General features: G+C 41.1%; 1 protein-coding gene across 1 annotated transcript; it reads left to right on the top strand.

Moving 5' to 3' along the window:
• The first annotated feature begins 14979 nt into the window (after positions 1 to 14979).
• Positions 14980 to 16860, top strand: LOC130713027 (uncharacterized). Its single transcript, XM_057562832.1, has one exon. The coding sequence runs from the start codon at positions 14980 to 14982 to the stop codon at positions 16858 to 16860; it is 1881 nt and encodes a 626-aa protein (XP_057418815.1).
• Positions 16861 to 18056: the final 1196 nt, after the last annotated feature.

Here is an 18056-nt window from a genome sequence, read left to right as displayed (position 1 = left end):
TACTCCCCTCCAAAAAGAAAGTTTCGTCCTCGAAACTCAGAGCTCTGCAAAAAGTTCGGAATACAGTTCCTTGATCTTATCTTCCAATTCCCATGTAGTAGTGCCTGTGTCATTGTTCCTCAAAATCTTTACTTAAGCAATCTGCCTTCCCCTTAACTGTTTCACTCTTCTATCCTCACTGCTAACTATCGGCGTCTCAAAAGACAAAACATCATTCAACCTCATGTCGTCTGACTCGATTACTTGCGTCGGACCTCTGCTTGAAATGATACCGGTTGGCATTCCGTGCAGTCGCACAACCTTAGCCACTTACTTCTTTACTTTCGGTCGTCCGGAATTCTTCTTAAACTCAGTGCCTCTCTGTCATCATAAAGTAGATACTCAACTTGTCCTCGTGATCTTCATCTACAGTCCATCACTTGTTCGTTCGATAACTCTTAGACGAAACATTGTGTTGGAATCTAATAGTCCATTAACGTCACATCCAACTTCGTAACTATCATCACTCGCACAATGAAATCAATCTCCTACTTAGTCACCATTCGAATTAAAAATCGACTTATGTCCTTATTTCTTGTCCTTCACTAATCTTATCCCCTTCAACATCAAGTTATCAACAACTTATAAGATAATCCTCTTCTTAATATCTAACAATCCATTATTATCGTCTTCTTCCTTAGAACTTCCCTCACTCAAACCTATTTACACTTACTGAAATCCCTAACACTTCGCACGAATCGAGACTTATCCTCTAGAAGATTAAATCATAACTATACCTCAAGGGACTTAACTAGCCATTACATCTTCCGATCCTTCAACATTCTGAGATTTAACTCTTATCGTAACCGCTAACACCACTAAATCTCTTATGTGTACATGAATCTCAGCTCACTAGGTCAACCTTAGCCCTAGGATTCTCATTCAACTTTAGTAAAATTCACTTGTTACTCGTAATATGCATTATCAAAATCCATAAAAAAGTCCCATTGACTCTTATACTCTACGAAACTCGTCAAAATATAACAACCTCAGGTATTCATCTTAATACTAACACCTTCCTTTCTGTGACTCAATCACCATCTCGTCAATCAACTTCTTAATCTCTCAATCAAATTCTGACAAACTTCGAGTCCTACACCTTAGACAGACATTCATAGATTTAAAACCTACACCTTCACCAAGTTTGGTCCTCTAATAACATTTAATTCTTCAATACTTCTTAAATGAATATCCGTTTCTTAAAAACTATAACTCCTTCACTTACCCAAACGACCTGACCAGTGTCGTCATGCTTTCACATCCACAACTTATTATGCTAACATCATTCAAATCATATCACATGGCTCATTATGTCTGCAACCTCATGATCAACATCAATCGATCACCAACTTATAACCAACCTTATGACCCTACACAACCCAAGATTCATTTACTTCAAGATCACTCTTATATTATACCTCAATGGTCTTAACCCGAAACCCATCTCCAGGTCTTCATTCTTCTAAGATTCAACTCCTATTGTCACAGCTACAACTGTAAGATCTCTTACTCGTATGCGATTCTCGACTCTCAAGATTCAATCTTAACCCTAAGATTTCAATCCAACTTAGTAAATCTCACTTAGTAATCTCAGCATATTTCCTTGGAATCCATATCACCAACCTCAAGTATTCAACTTATGCTAAAACTTTCTTTCTCCAACTTAATCATTAATTCAACACTTTTCAAGCGAAAATTCATCTCTTAAGACTATAATGTCTCCACATATTAATCCAACGCTTAGCAAAACTTATTCCTCGAACTCGACTATAACAATCTAGTTCAGAGTTAATTCTTCTCAATCTCGCTACCATCAAACAATCATCTATAACCGGATATTAAATCCAACCTATCTAATCTCTAATAACCCCACGTCAGAAATCACATAACCTATGACTTCATAACTTCCGAGAAAATACTTAAAGATTTTCCAACATCAATTCTATTGGCTTAGTCTACCTCTACTTGGAGTAATCACACGAACTAACCAATCAATGTCTATACGAAAATCATCAACTTCCAAAGGTTCAAATCTTAATCTTGTACAATCAAATGCTTAACACGAACTTTCCTCCCAAATCCGACTAATCCTCAATCAATTCAAATTCATCTTACCCGTCCTTCTATCAAAGTCCATAACCAGCTGTGATTCCGAATATCACCCCCTCAATATTAGGTTGATCAGGCCTAATACATCGAAGGTGGAAATTTAGAAAAACCCACTGGAACAGACAATGAGTTCCTGACATCCAGTAACCACAAATATCCTGATATCAAGTTCCTAACGATTCTGCTACGGAACCACACACCCTCAATCCATGTAAAAGATTAATCCTTCCTCGTCAATTGAGTCAAAGGTCCAACAATCTTGGCAAATCCCTCAATGAAGCGTCTATAATATCCAGCTAAATCCACAGAACTTCTGATCTCTGTCACCATCTTCGGTTGCTCCCAAGCCAAAACAGTCTCCACTTTCGCCGGATCCACAGCTATGCCCTCCTTCGAGATAGCATGGCCTAAGAAATTGACTTCCTCCAGCCAGAATTCACACTTGGAAGGGTTCTCATACAGCTTTTTCTCTCTCAACAATTGTAAAACTTGGCGCAAATGTCCTTCATGTTTATTCGCGTCCTTCGAATAGATCAATATGTCCTCAATAAACACCACCACACGCCGATCTAAGAACTCCTGAAAGATGCGGTTCATGTAATCCATGAAAACAGCAGGTACATTCGTCACTCCAAACGGCATCACTAGGTACTCGTAGTGTCCTTAACGTGTCCTGAAAGCAGTCTTCGGTATATCCTCAATCTTCACTCTGATCCGACGATAGCCTGACCTCAAATCTATCTTGGAAAATACGGTAGCCCCTCGTAGTTGGTCCATCAAATCATCTATCCTCGGCAACGGGTATCTGTTCTTGATCGTCGCCTTGTTCAATTGTCGATAATCCACCCACGATCTCGACCTTCCGTCCTTCTTCTTGACTAACAACACTGGCGCTCCCCACGGTGAAACACTCGGTCGAATGAATCCCTTTTGCCGAAAGATCCTCTAACGACTCCGCTTCAAAACTAAACGCCCTAAAATCCTACGATTCGTACCCATAAGGAATTTCCCTGAGATCCTAGCTTCCTTATCAACGCCTCGGTAAAACAACTCCCTAGCTCCGCGTGCTATTCTAGATCTCGTGTAACCTCTATAGTTAAATCACGAGCAACTTCGAATAAGGTCCTACTAGGGATAATAATCATAGGATCATAGTCTAAGTAGTAAATACAAGTTAGGCGCGTCACACTCGCTTGAATATAAAAGAGTAAGTTATTCTAGAATACGAGAACAGTTAAAATATTACCATCGTTCCCACGTTCTTCCTCGTTCGACTCCTCAACTCTTGCTCCTCCCTTGATATGAATCCTTTCCTCTGTAGCAAGTTGTTTTCCTTTCCCAACATTCCCTGATGATTCGCCCCTGAGTGCCTTGCAATCTTGGGAGAAATGTCCCGGTTGGTTGCAATTGAAGCATAGACTTTCTTTGGTCTTGCAGTTCACAGCTAGATGCCCCTCTCGGTTACACTTGAAGCATCTCCGTCCAATCACTGAGCATTTGTTAGCAAAATGCCCAAACTTTCTGCAACGAGTAGATGTCACTCCTTTGTCACCAACTGGCTTCCCCCCCAGTATCAGCAGTCGTCGGTTTGTACTCTCTTGAGATAAGATTTCTTCCCTCGGAACGCTGATATGGTCCCCACTTATGGTAACTCTTCCTTCCGTTGTAGCCTTGGGAACCTGACCTCATTGGTCCCCCAGCTCCAATTCGGTTCATTCCTCTTTATTGATACATTGCTGTCGCCATCAGTCGTTGATGATGCTCACATGTAGCCTCCGCCATCCGGTTAAGATCCACCATCCTATATCCCATCGAACGTCCGATTAGTACTAACCATACGGTAGCACTAGACAAACCACTCAATCCGATTGAGTAGTAACGCAAGCAATTAGAGCGAAAATCGCTCTGCAGACAATCAATTTTCACTCTTTGCAGAGTCACACAACCTAGCACAGAAGACCTATTCCCCAAAGACTCCCAAAAGACTCGACTAAGCTCTGATACCACAATGTAACACCCCGATTTCCAGGTGTCACTTTAGTAACCAAAAATAGACTTTACGCTGAAAACAGGTAATTTTTTTTGTTTGATACCTTTTAAATCAAGCAATAGAAAATAAAGACAAAACCCAACCAACACACAAATATATACACATGTACAGCCTCAGCTGCACTCCCATGTCACGCGCACTCGCAGTGACTCCAAAGTAGTGTGCCCGTAGGCAAATAGTTACAGATCCAGAAGTGTGAGTGAAAAGGTTATAATTACAATCCACTGGGAGAAAGTCGGCCTCAAAATGGCCTAAGCAAAGACCCCTATAGTCCGACTGACTCACTGTGATCCCTCAATAAGAGAACCACACAAAAGCCATGCGTCGGGAACCTACCCCGTCCCAAAAGCAAAACGAATCAGAGCTCTACACAAATATGACGCCTGCCTAACTCTACCAACCCATAACTGCTCACACATCCGAGTCCTCGGCGAACTGAAGACGGCAAGTTGAAGCTCAGCTCCATGCGTCGTAGAACTTCTTTCGTCAGATGTTCACACTCGTCAGTCCGGTCCTCCATGACCCTTCCCCGGTACGTCGCTCGATGACCCACAACATCGATCACCCAAGCGGTGGGGGCATCCCGATCCACAAGCTCATATCTGATCCCCCCCGAGGGAGAGACCATCGAACACCAGTCGGCCATCGACATCTGGCAGCAGGCCGACCGCCCAAACACAAACATACAAACAAAGCCAAGGCGCTAGGGTCAACTCACAGCAATAAGTAGATATACACTCAACATGTGATATGGGGTATAGATATATGTTGATATATATACATATAAACAATCCTAGCATGTTATGGCTCTAACATTGCTTCAATAAACAAACAGCACACAATCTCAGTCAGCATGAATGTATGCGTGAAATGCACAATATGTATCCGGATTTGTGACGCGTTCCCGTTCGCCACAAGTGAAGCATTTTCACTATGGATGGACCATTCCCGTTATCCATCCTGGATGAAATCCATCCTGGATGAACCATTCCCGTTATTCATCCTTGGTGAACCATTCCCGTTATTCACCGAATGATGAACCATTCCCGTTATTCATCATTAATGCAAGGTGAACCATTCCCGTTATTCACCATGATATGCACAGGTGAACCATTCCCGTTATTCACCCGATTGAATGCAACGTGGTTAGCCAAACAACGAATCGTCCTTACCACGAAAGTGTTTAGCTCACAACCCAATCTCAACAAACCCATGAGTTAGTGTCGGTCAATACAACACAACTCGGAGTAAGTGTCGGTCAATACAACACAACTCCATCCACAGAATACACAAGGGTCTAGTGTCGGTCAATACAACACAGCCCAAACAACAAGAGCACTAGGTGTCGGTCAATACAACACGGCTCCACAACACTCCCCAAGAGTACTAGAGTACTCGGTGACTTTCAATCATCACCATAGCTCACCTTAGTGGCTTCCCCCAATTCCGATAACTCTCCAAACCCACAACAAAGTCGACTTTTCCCCGTCTTTCGTAAATATTTTCCCCTTCAGTTCTCCTATGCTTAAACGTTAATAAAAATTGTTTCAATTCGAATTAGTCAAGTTATGAGTTTATTTCTCAAAGTCTAAGTTTCCCAAGTCTTTAGATTTTCAAAGCTCTATCATTCTAAGTTTTCAAAGATCAACCACCCAAAATAAATTTCCCGGGGAAAGTCTAAGAATTCCAACATATGGCTAAGTCTCAAACCCCACATTTGGACTTGCCTAGGGTTGTTCATCCAACCCGAAATATCAAAGATCACCAAATCAATGAATCTCCACTCCGAAATTGCGTCAAAACGCTCAATCCAACAAAAGCACAACATCACAAGTATGGAAAAGCATCATAACATCAACTCATCATCAAAAACAACATCAGATAAAACATAAGTCGAATTTATCGACGCCTATCATGCAGTCATAGCTAATATATAGAAAGTTGCCCTAACCTCGAGCTGATCCAGCTTCGCAAATCAAATCTCCTTCACAGGAATGCCTTGAAACTTCCAAAGTTCCTTCAACTGAACCTCGGAGGAAAAACAAAGCAGAATCCACACAAAATCGATTAGTTCGATCGCAATACAATACATAAACGATAGACAAAGCATCAAAGCTTCAGAATACGACAAACGGGTACGAAAGGACAAGTTTTCGAAAACGAAAAACTCCCCTCCCCTTAGGAAAACCCACGGCCAAAAGGAGAAAAGGGCTTCGGCTCTTTTTCTTCGATCAAATCAGTTTACAAGGTAGTTTTAGGGTAAAACTAAGGCAAAGAAACTGTCAGAACAATTTTCGGACAATCGGGCCGAAATACGACTACGCAGGGGCATTTTGGTCCAAAATAAAGGCTCAAAACTTCAAAGTTATCAGTTCTGAAAACAAATTTGACAGCAACGATCCTCATGATATCCGTGACAACAAATCCTAAAGGCACGAAGTCATATTAAGTCTTTTCGACAATAAAGTTTCGAAATGTGAGACAAAAAGAGTTTTGAGTCAATTTTTCAGATCCTGGACAACTGAATCGCAATCAGAGTTTACTGACAGAGGTTTTAGACTCAGGGGAACATAAGGAACATAACCCAAGCGAGAAATCAGAGAAATCGGACAATTTTAGAAAAAGCTCAAAACTTAGAGCACAGAAACGACTTCAGAAACTCAGCAGAAACAGAAATCAGAGGCAGGATTCATGATAGTTACCTCGATACCTAGAAGTAGGGACGAACTGCACGAAGATTGGTCAAGTTTTCGCGGAAATCCCCTCCCCCCTTGCTCCCCACGAAATCAGCCACAAATGGAAAGAAAATGAGAGGATTTTGCTTTTTCGCGCTATTTATAGGCGGGTGAAATCGCGGGAAAATGAAAATTTCGCGATTCCGATTTTTGCAGCACGATCACCGAGAAATTCTAAGAGAGATTCTGGCGTCGGAATTCCAGAACTCAAAACAAATATCTAGGATTTGGGAAAAACGATATCGAAAAACTCAAAAGCCGTGTCGGTTAATCTGCCCCGAAAAACTACTTTTTGCTGTGATGCTCAAACGACAAAACTTCCAACTGAAGAAAGATTGGAAACGTCGAAACAAGTCTGGCAACGCGGACGGAATCTTCTTTAGAAGTCCCGAATAGAAAAAGTCTTCATCCATTGCTCGAAAATAGGGTTTCGAAGCAAAGAAATTAGCGTCGGCGGACATCCGAAAAGTGAAACCTATCGTGCGTACAGTCCAGAGTTCCGAAATGAAACGCTGGTCGATGGAAAAATAAAGAGAATCTTTAAATTTTCCGAGAGTTCGAAATCTCACTCAAAACGTTGCTTTAAGAGCGAAATAGCCTATTCTGGACACGCTTGCCATAAGGCAGGTGTGCAGACGACTCGCACTAACTCCGAAAACAGCTACGCAACATTCCTCAAGCAATTCCTGAACTTTCTTCTTCATTAATCTTTCTCAAATGTCAAACTCCTGTCACGCTTACACTATTTCTACGTGTGAGTCGGAAACTTAACTTGTTCTGAAAATCCAGGTCTTACAACCTCCTCAGCACTCCCTCTACCAAGAGTCCTCCCCTATCTACCCTATCCTCCATGATCCTCCCGGAATAGGTCGCGCGGTGGCTAGCGGGGTCTACCACCCACGAACCGGGGTCATCCTGGTCAATCATCTCATATCTAATCCCCCCCGAAGGGTGGACCATTGTGAACCAATCCGCAATGGACATCTGACAAAAGGCGTTGTCCGCCAAAACACACACAGAAGACGCGAGGGTCAACTCCAAAGAACTATGTAGATAATAAACCCAATAGGTACAGATAAGAAATAGCCGCTTAGGCTTATAACTAGGGATAACATCCTAGGGTTGCATATTTCACGATAACGTAAACGACAATAAAACACTTAACATGTTCCAATTAGGATTAACAAATAGCAATCACATCCGACAACTAAATTAGTATGCATGCTGCATGATATGCAAATGACGGTTAACCCAGTTAACCACATGCATTCTGGAAAGGGATGGACATCAAACGGATCAACCCTAACACCAGCCACGGTGGAGGCATTTCGGCCCGCGTGCCTCTTACTCCAACAACCACACGTAGTCAGATCAGCAGTAAACCCGTAGGTCTGCCATTTCGGTCTGCTACAAGAGACGTCTACCAACGCTCTTACACGGCATTCCGGGTCTTATGACCATTTTGGAAACCGACGAGGTCTAGAGTACGTCCTGTGTTAATACCTCATTAATGTTGCATAAATGCAGAATGATTAGTCAAACAACGTCTCCGATCTCAATCGACACGTCGCCACGTGTTCTAGGTAAATTAAAGTCTCTAAAAGCTTACCCTAAGGTAAAGTCGATTCTGCGACAAAAGACACTTCTTCACAACAACACATAACCCACGATGATCTCCAAATCATCCGACTCATCTCAATCCGATGGTCACAACTGCTCAACGAGCACAGAGTATCACACTCTCGGAAACTAACGGTTTCCCGGACTTATCCCCAGGATAGCCCAACAACACATAGCTGCTCCAACAGCACAAGAGCATCAACATACTCAACACAGCTGCTCCAACAGCACAAGAACATCGACATACTCAGCACTTCTCAACTTCCTCAACGATTGGATCCGACGACACTTCTCGTTTTCCAAAAACTAAGATTTGCATCCTAAGCTTCCTTTCGAGTTTATTATCTTTATTTGAAGATTTAGAGGTTGTTTAATGTTTTATGAGTTTTCTTTACAAAATAATATCCTTTTAGTCTTATCGAAATCTTATAAGTTTCCGGGATCTCATAATCCCCAAATGACTCCAGAGAATGTCTCGATCCATGAAAAACCATAACTGTAGTTCTTTTGATTGGCTGCATTTTGCTCAAACCATGATGTGCAACCATATGTGCTAACATCTGGAGCAACATGGTGGAATTACATATGTTGTTGGTTCAGTCGTTAAAGTCAAGGTTGTTGTGAGATTGCTGATTGTATGGAGATTCAGAAGATTTATTCTATGCTGTGCGTTTTATCTTCTGAAGACGTGTTTGTTTTAATCTTGGCTCAAGTAACAAGATTGATAACGTGTGAACCAAGTCTATCTCTAAGTTTGAATTCTGTTTTACTTGGTTCTGTTATTTTATTCTGGTAAGATTTGATTCCTTGAAGATTCCTTCCAGAAGTGTGTTAGTGGACTCTATGACGTTCAGCCCATTGAAGATCCAAGCCTCAAGTGAACGTCTATATAAAGGAACTTATAAACCCTAGCTGCGTGTGGATTCAGAGAGATACATACTGATCTTAGGGTTTTTGTTTGTGAGTCCTCTTGTGAGTTTTGTACCAACTTAGTGCTTACGTTCATCAAAGACTAAGTTGATGTGTTTAGTTGAGTTGTAATCTCATCAAGCTTGTTTATTGATAAAACATGATTTGATCACTGTGGCAGTGGTCATTAGGGGTTAGAGAAAGTTTTCTCATAGCTTAGAGGAGAAGGGCTAAGCTAGATTCACTTGTGTAATAGTGGTGGACATAAAAGAGGCTCTATACCAAGGGGGAGTACTTAGGTATAGGAGGGACTTTCATGTGACCTGAGAACTATTATTTGATAGTGAATTGACTCCTGGATTGGTATCCTCTAGACGTAGGTGATGTTCACCGAACTGGGTTAACAACTCCTTGTGTTTGTCTGTTTATCTGTTTGTTTATTTTTAATACTCTGATTGTGTTCTGTTGTGCTACACATTGTTGCAACATTGTGTATCACATCTGTCCTAGGTGAATACGAATTTCAATTGGCATCAGAGCAGGCACCCTGTTCTGGTTGGGTGAGCTCCAGGGAAGACAAATTCGGTTCCAATGGACAACTCAAAGGAAGGTGGCTCTGTGAATAGACCACCTATTCTGGATGGTACCAACTACGACTACTGGAAGGCTCGTATGATTGCGTTTCTCAAATCAATTGACAGCAAGACCTGGAAGGCTATTGTCAAAGGTTGGAAACATCCGGTGAACATACCCAAGGAAGGGTCATCTGTCGGTGAGTTGAAACCTGAGGATGAATGGAACAAAGAAGAGGATGAGGAGGCGTTGGGTAACTCTAAAGCGCTAAATGCTATATTCAATGGAGTGGATAAAAACATGTTCCGATTGATCAACACTTGCACTGTGGCAAATGATGCTTGGGAAATACTCAAGACTGCTCATGAGGGGACTTCCAGGGTTAGAATGTCAAGGCTTCAGATTCTAACAACTCAGTTTGAAAACTTAAAGATGAAGGAAGATGAGACCATCTCTGATTTTCATATGAGACTGCGTGATATGGCAAACTCCTCTTTTGCTTTGGGAGAACAAATGTCAGAGGAGAAGCTTGTGAGAAAGATTCTCAGATCTCTTCCTAAGAAGTTTGACATGAAAGTAACTGCTATTGAAGAAGCTCAAGACATAAGCAGTATCAAGGTGGATGAGCTTATTGGATCCTTGATGACTTTTGAAATGACCCAGAATGATAGACCTGAGAAAAGAAATAAAAGCATTGCTCTTGTCTCAAGCACAGATTAAGATGATGATATGTCTGATAATGAAACTGGTGAAAGCATATCAGAAGCCATAGCTTTTCTGGGGAGAAAATTCAACAAGGTTTTGAAGAGGCTGGATAAGCGATCGAGGCCAAATGTGCAAGACAAACGACTTGACAACTTCAAGAATCAGCAATTTCAAAGAAAAGTGAAAGATGAAGACAAGACAGGAAATGGACGAGGGGTTCAATGTCATGAATGTGAAGGCTTTGGCCACATCAGGGCTGAATGTGCCACTTATTTGAAGAAACAAAAGAAAGGGATGGTCACCACTTGGTCTAATGATGAATCTGATACAGAAGGTGAAGATGTAACAGCAAATAGAGTAACTTCATTCATGGTTAGATGCGATTCAGATGATGGGGACAGTGACAAGGAGATCTCTGATGAGGAACTTGCAGAAGCCTATAAGCTTCTCTACACTAAGTGGAAAGAAGCATGTATCTACGGTCAACAACAAAAGAAGCAAGTCTTGGAGCTTCAAGCTGAGAAGAAGAAGCTAACTGAAGAAGTGGTCTTATTGAACTCAAAAATGGAAGGAATGACCAAGTCCATTCGCATGATGAGTAAAAGCACTGATATTCTGGATGAAATTCTTGATGTTGGAAAAAGTGCAAGTGATAAGACTGGGATAGGATTTGATTATCGTGCAAGCCAGAACATGACCAAGGAACATGTGCAGATTGGAAAGCAGTCAAATGTTAAAATGTGGAACCGCAGGCCCCAGCAATCAGTTACACATTCGTATGCTCAAGTCAGGAACTATCAAAATTCAACTTGGAGATGTCATTATTGTGGGAGATTTGGTCACATTAGACCATATTGCTTCAAGCTTTATGGATATCCTATACTTCAAGATGTATCACGAGAGTATGAAAAGAAAAGTCCAGGCAAAATCAGGTGGAAGCCTAAGGTTAATGCTACTGCTCTCATTGCTCACACCTCTCTGCGTGCATCTTCAAAAGAAGACTGGTACTTCGATAGTGGATGTTCCAGACACATGACAGGAGTGAAGAGTTATCTTGAGAAAATGAAGCCACATGCTAAGAGCTTTGTTACTTTCGGTGATGGAGCCAAAGGAAAGATCAGAGGAATTGGAAAATTGTCTGACACAGGATCTCCAAACCTTGATGATGTTCTGTTAGTTGAAGGACTAACTGCAAACTTGATCAGCATAAGTCAACTTTGTGACCAAGGCTTGAAGGTGGTGTTCAAACAATCTGGGTGTGTTGTCAAAAATAAGAACAAGGATGTGCTAATGAGAGGAGCTAGATCAAAGGACAACTGCTACATGTGGACCTCTGAAACAACATCCTTGTCTGCTCAATGTTTGATGTCTAAGGAAGATGAAGTTAGAATCTGGCACCAAAAGTTAGGTCATCTGAATCTTAAGAGTATGAAAAGAATTGTTGCTGAGGAAGCAGTTAGCAGAATACCAGAGTTGAAAATTCAAGAAGGAAAGGTTTGTGGTGAATGTCAGATTGGGAAGCAAGTCAAAATGTCCCACCAGAAGCTACAACATCTGACTACATCAAAAGTGCTTGAATTACTGCACATGGATTTGATGGGGCCAATGCAAGTGGAAAGTCTGGGAGGAAAAAGGTACGTTTTTGTCTGTGTTGATGATTTTTCCAGATTCACTTGGGTAGAATTTCTGAAGGAGAAGTCAGACACCTTTGAAGTGTTCAAAGAACTATGTCTCCAAGTGCAAAGGGAAAAAGGGTGTGGGATTGTTAAAATAAGAAGTGATCATGGAAAAGAATTTGAGAATGGGCAATTCTCTGAGTTCTGCTCCTCTGAAGGAATCAAACATGAATTCTCTGCTCCTATCACTCCTCAGCAAAACGGAGTGGTTGAAAGGAAGAACAGAACATTGCAAGAATCTGCCAGAGCTATGTTGCATGCTAAAAATCTACCATATCATTTTTGGGCTGAGGCTATCAACACTGCCTGCTACATTCACAATCGCGTCACTATTCGTCAAGGAGATACTGTTACTCAGTATGAACTATGGAAAGGAAAAAAACCTACAGTGAAATATTTCCATGTTTTTGGCAGCAAGTGTTACATTCTGTCTGATAGAGAACACAGGAGAAAATTGGATCCTAAAAGTGAAGTTGGAATATTTCTGGGGTATTCTGGAAACAGCAGAGCATACAGGGTTTATAATATTCGTACTAAAGTTATGATGGAATCCATTAATGTAGTTGTTGATGATACATCCAATGAGAGAACGGGACAAGCTCATGATGAAGATGATCTACCATATGAGTGTACAAATGTGGAACCAGATGAGCCAGCAACTCAATTCCCAAATGAGCAAGAAAACACTGTCTCTCAACCGCTTTTAGCTACCAAAGAACCCTCTATTAGAATTCAGAAGATACATCCAAAGGAAAATATCATTGGTGATCTGAATGATGGGGTTATTACAAGGTCAAGGGATCTAGTTTCTAATGCATGCTTCATATCAAAAATAGAACCAAAGAACGTAAAAGAAGCTCTGACTGATGAGTTCTGGATTCAATCCATGCAAGAGGAACTGGGACAGTTCAAGAGGAATGAAGTGTGGGAATTGGTTCCAAGACCTGATGATGCAAATGTTGTGGGAACTAAGTGGATATTCAGGAACAAGTCTGATGGAAGTGGTAATGTGACAAGGAACAAATCTCGTCTAGTTGCTCAGGGATACTCTCAAATAGAAGGAATAGACTTTGATGAAACTTTTGCTCCTGTTGCTCGTCTTGAATCTATCAGGTTGCTGTTGGGAGTAGCATGTTTGCTGAAATTCAGACTATATCAGATGGATGTCAAGAGTGCATTCTTGAATGGTTACTTGAATGAAGAAGTCTATGTGGAACAACCTAAAGGGTTTGTAGATCCAAGCTTTCCAGATCATGTTTACAGATTGAAAAAGGCTCTGTATGGCTTAAAACAAGCACCTAGAGCATGGTATGAAAGATTAACAGAATTTCTGATCAACAACGGCTATGACAAAGGTGGCATAGACAAGACTTTGTTTGTTAAGAAAAATGGCAGTGAACTTATGGTAGCTCAAATTTATGTTGATGACATTGTATTTGGTGGCATGTCGAACCAGATGGTGGAACAATTTGTTGAACAAATGAAATCTGAGTTTGAAATGAGTCTTGTAGGTGAATTAACTTACTTTCTGGGACTTCAGGTAAAACAGATGGAAGATACCTTATTCATCACACAAAGTAAGTATGCTAAGGGGATTGTTAAGAAGTTTGGTCTTGAGAATGCTGGTCACAAAAGAACACCTGCTGCAACTCATATCAAGCTCACAAAGGATGAGAAAGGTACTGATGTGGATCCTAGTTTATATAGAAGTATGATTGGAAGTCTTTTGTATCTCACTGCCAGCAGACCAGATATTACTTTTGCAGTTGGAGTTTGTGCTAGGTATCAAGCAGAACCAAAGACTAGTCATCTCATTCAAGTGAAGAGGATCATTAAGTATATCAGTGGTACAAGTGATTATGGCATTCTGTACTCTCACAACACGAATTCAGTGCTAACAGGTTACTGTGATGCAGATTGGGCTGGAAGTGCTGATGATAGAAAGAGCACATCAGGTGGATGTTTTTTTCTTGGAAACAATCTGATCTCTTGGTTTAGTAAAAAGCAAAATTGTGTCTCTCTCTCTACGGCAGAAGCTGAATATATAGCTGCTGGAAGTAGTTGCACTCAGTTGATGTGGATGAAACAAATGTTAAAGGAGTATAATGTGCAGCAAGATGTTATGACATTGTTTTGTGACAATCTAAGTGCTATCAACATATCCAAAAATCCAATTCAGCACAGCAGAACAAAACATATTGATATTCGTCATCATTTCATCAGGGAGTTGGTTGAAGATGGTACTGTTACTTTGGAACATGTCTCAACTGAAAAGCAGTTAGCAGATATTTTTACCAAAGCTCTGGATGCCACATAGTTTGAAAAATTGAGACAGTTATTGGGTATCTGCCTATTTGAGGAATTATAGCAATCAAAGGGATTTTGGTGTGCCAACGGCTATTGTGTCATTACTTTTGAGGCACGCTTAATCAGGAATTTCCATTGTCTCTTGATAACCTCTCCTGCAATCTCCACTGCACAACTTCAAATCTCTGAAACTCATTCCAAAGCCGTCCATCCTTTTCTTGAAGACCCGTGTTTCCTTCTTTGTGTCCTCTTCACCATGAGTCAAGATTCCAGCAAGAAACTCACTCCTGAGATGAATGCTTACGGGGTAAAGGTAATGGGTTTGAAATCCAAAACCTCAAAATCTTCAAGGGTTTCAAAATCCTCTCCTCATACCTCTGAAATCGCAATTGCTCAAGGTATTCCTCAACCATCGTCTGATCCGTGCAAGAAGAAAGGGAAAAAGACACGATCCAAGTCAGATGCGTCCATAGCAAAGAAGAAGATGGTAACGAGAAGCTCTGAGGCTACCCAAGGAGTGAATTCCGAGGCTGAAATCAACCCAAGTACAGGTGATGATGTTGCTGATCCTCGTATCACTGAAGTGTTGGAAACTCCTCTCAAGGAAGTTTTACATGCAGATGTAGATCCAATTGTTCCATCACAAAGCAACAATCAATCAAACCACGATGTTGATACTGATTGCAACAAGGATTCTGATTATCTTGAGGAAGAGGTAATGGTTCCCAACTCGACTCCCTCTGTTGATAAAGATATGCTTGTCGAAGATGTTCAGGATGTCATTGAAAACTCAGAATCTGATGAGGTGTTGATCAACACCCTTGGTGCTTCTACCTCTGTTGGTTCAAAGAGGCGAAAGATGACTGTTGTTCGTAAGTACTCTACGCGTTCCTCTGGCAAGAAGTTAGGTTTGGGTTTGAGTGAGACCAAGAAGCGCAAGAAGGTCATTATTCTTGATGATGATACTCCTGTTGTACAGAATTTCAAAAGAAAGGTTCACAAAGATAATGCTACTCCTGTTGTTGATGAGACTCCAACTGTGGAGTTGGATAAGTCAGATACTGGTTCTGCTGCTCGAAAGCGCAAGATTGGGAGACGAATTCCAGAAAATGTGCCTGCTGCTCCTTTGGATAACATTTCTTTTCACTCTGAAGAAAGTGTTGGTAAGTGGAAGTATGTTTATCAGCGCAGGATTGCTCAAGAGAGAGAATTGACTGGTGAGATTTTGCATTGTCATGAAATTATGGAACTTATTGAGGCTGCTGGGTTGTTGAAAACTGTTACTGAGATTGGTGGCTGCTATGACAAGTTGGTGAGAGAATTTATTGTGAATGTGACTACAAATTGCACTGTGTCTGGGCATCCTGATTTCAGGAAAGTTTTTGTGCGTGGTAGGTGTGTACACTTTTCACCTGAGATCATTAATCAGTATTTGGGAAGGAGCACTATTGCCACAGGAAATGAAGAGTTTTCCTTGAGTGCTATCACTAATGAACTCACGGCTGGTCAGGTTGTGGAATGGCCTGTCAAAGGCTTGTTGTCTTCTACTCATTTGAGTGTGAAGTATGCTATCTTAAATCGCATTGGTGCTGCAAATTGGGCTCCTACCACCCACAACTCAGATATTTCTTCAGGTTTGGCAAAATTAATTTATCTGATTGGTACTAAGGCTCAGTTTGATTTTGGTGAATATGTCTTTGCTCAAACTATGAAGCATGCTGACACCTTTGCTATCAAGCTCCCTATTGGGTTTCCTTGTTTACTTTGTGGGATTATCTTGAGTCAACATCCTCAAATTCTCCTTGTTGATGAGGTTCCTAGCAAGAAGGCTAGTCTTCTCACTATTGATTACAGGCTGCTAGCTGGTGCCCATGTTTCTGATGTTGCTGGTTTGGCTGAGATGACTCAGGGGGAGGGTGCTTCCTCTCAGAAGACTCCTGAGACTCCTATTGGTGCGCTTATTGCCGTGTCTAAGATGCTTCAGGACACGATTACTAGTTGTACATTGAGGAAGAGGAATGTGGACACTCTCATTCTGCAGTTGACTAAAGGCAAGAGGCCTCTTGAAGACAATGCTGCTGCTAATAATCAAGATGATGCTGGTACTTCTAATGATGACACTACTGCTAGTGATTAGTGTCTTTTGTTCATTCTTCATTCAATCTGGTTGTAATACTTTGTTGGCTTCTGCTGGTTCTCTGCACCCTTTGACAAATTCTGCTAATAAAGGGGGAGAATGGTACTGTTGCTTGTGTTTGTGCTGTTGTTGCTGTTGTTGAGTGTTTTTGTTATTCAGACTAAGTATGGTGCTCTGTATTCAGACTCAGTAGTGTGTTCAGTTCATCATATGCTGTGTGCTGTTTTGTGTTAATGGATGAGTATTGTTGTTTTGCATTGGTTGGCTTTCTGATCATGTTTTAGCAAAAATTTGCCAGAGGGGGAGATTGTAGTTCTTTTGATTGGCTGCATTTTGCTCAAAACCATGATGTGCAACCATATGTGCCAACATCTGGAGCAACATGGTGGAATTACATATGTTGTTGGTTCAGTCGTTAAAGTCAAGGTTGTTGTGAGATTGCTGATTGTATGGAGATTCAGAAGATTTATTCTATGCTGTGCGTTTTATCTTCTGAAGACGTGTTTGTTTTAATCTTGGCTCAAGTAACAAGATTGATAACGTGTGAACCAAGTCTATCTCTAAGTTTGAATTCTGTTTTACTTGGTTCTGTTATTTTATTCTGGTAAGATTTGATTCCTTGAAGATTCCTTCCAGAAGTGTGTTAGTGGACTCTATGACGTTCAGCCCATTGAAGATCCAAGCCTCAAGTGAACGTCTATATAAAGGAACTTATAAACCCTAGCTGCGTGTGGATTCAGAGAGATACATACTGATTTTAGGGTTTTTTGTTTGTGAGTCCTCTTGTGAGTTTTGTACCAACTTAGTGCTTACGTTCATCAAAGTACTAAGTGATGTGTTTAGTTGAGTTGTAATCTCATCAAACTTGTTTATTGATAAAACATGATTTGATCACTGTGGCAGTGGTCATTAGGGGTTAGAGAAAGTTTTCTCATAGCTTAGAGGAGAAGGGCTAAGCTAGATTCACTTGTGTAATAGTGGTGGACATAAAAGAGGCTCTATACTAAGGGGAGTACTTAGGTATAGGAGGGACTTTCATGTGACCTGAGAACTATTATTTGATAGTGAATTGACTCCTGGATTGGTATCCTCCAGACGTAGGTGATGTTCACCGAACTGGGTTAACGACTCCTTGTGTTTGTCTGTTTATCTGTTTGTTTATTTTTAATACTCTGATTGTGTTTCTGTTGTGCTAC

The sequence above is a fragment of the Lotus japonicus genome, chromosome 4, assembly GCF_012489685.1.
Source record: "Lotus japonicus ecotype B-129 chromosome 4, LjGifu_v1.2".
Lineage (NCBI taxonomy): Eukaryota > Viridiplantae > Streptophyta > Magnoliopsida > Fabales > Fabaceae > Lotus > Lotus japonicus.
Note: the sequence above shows the minus strand (reverse complement) of the source record. Positions and strands in the feature narration are given on the sequence as shown.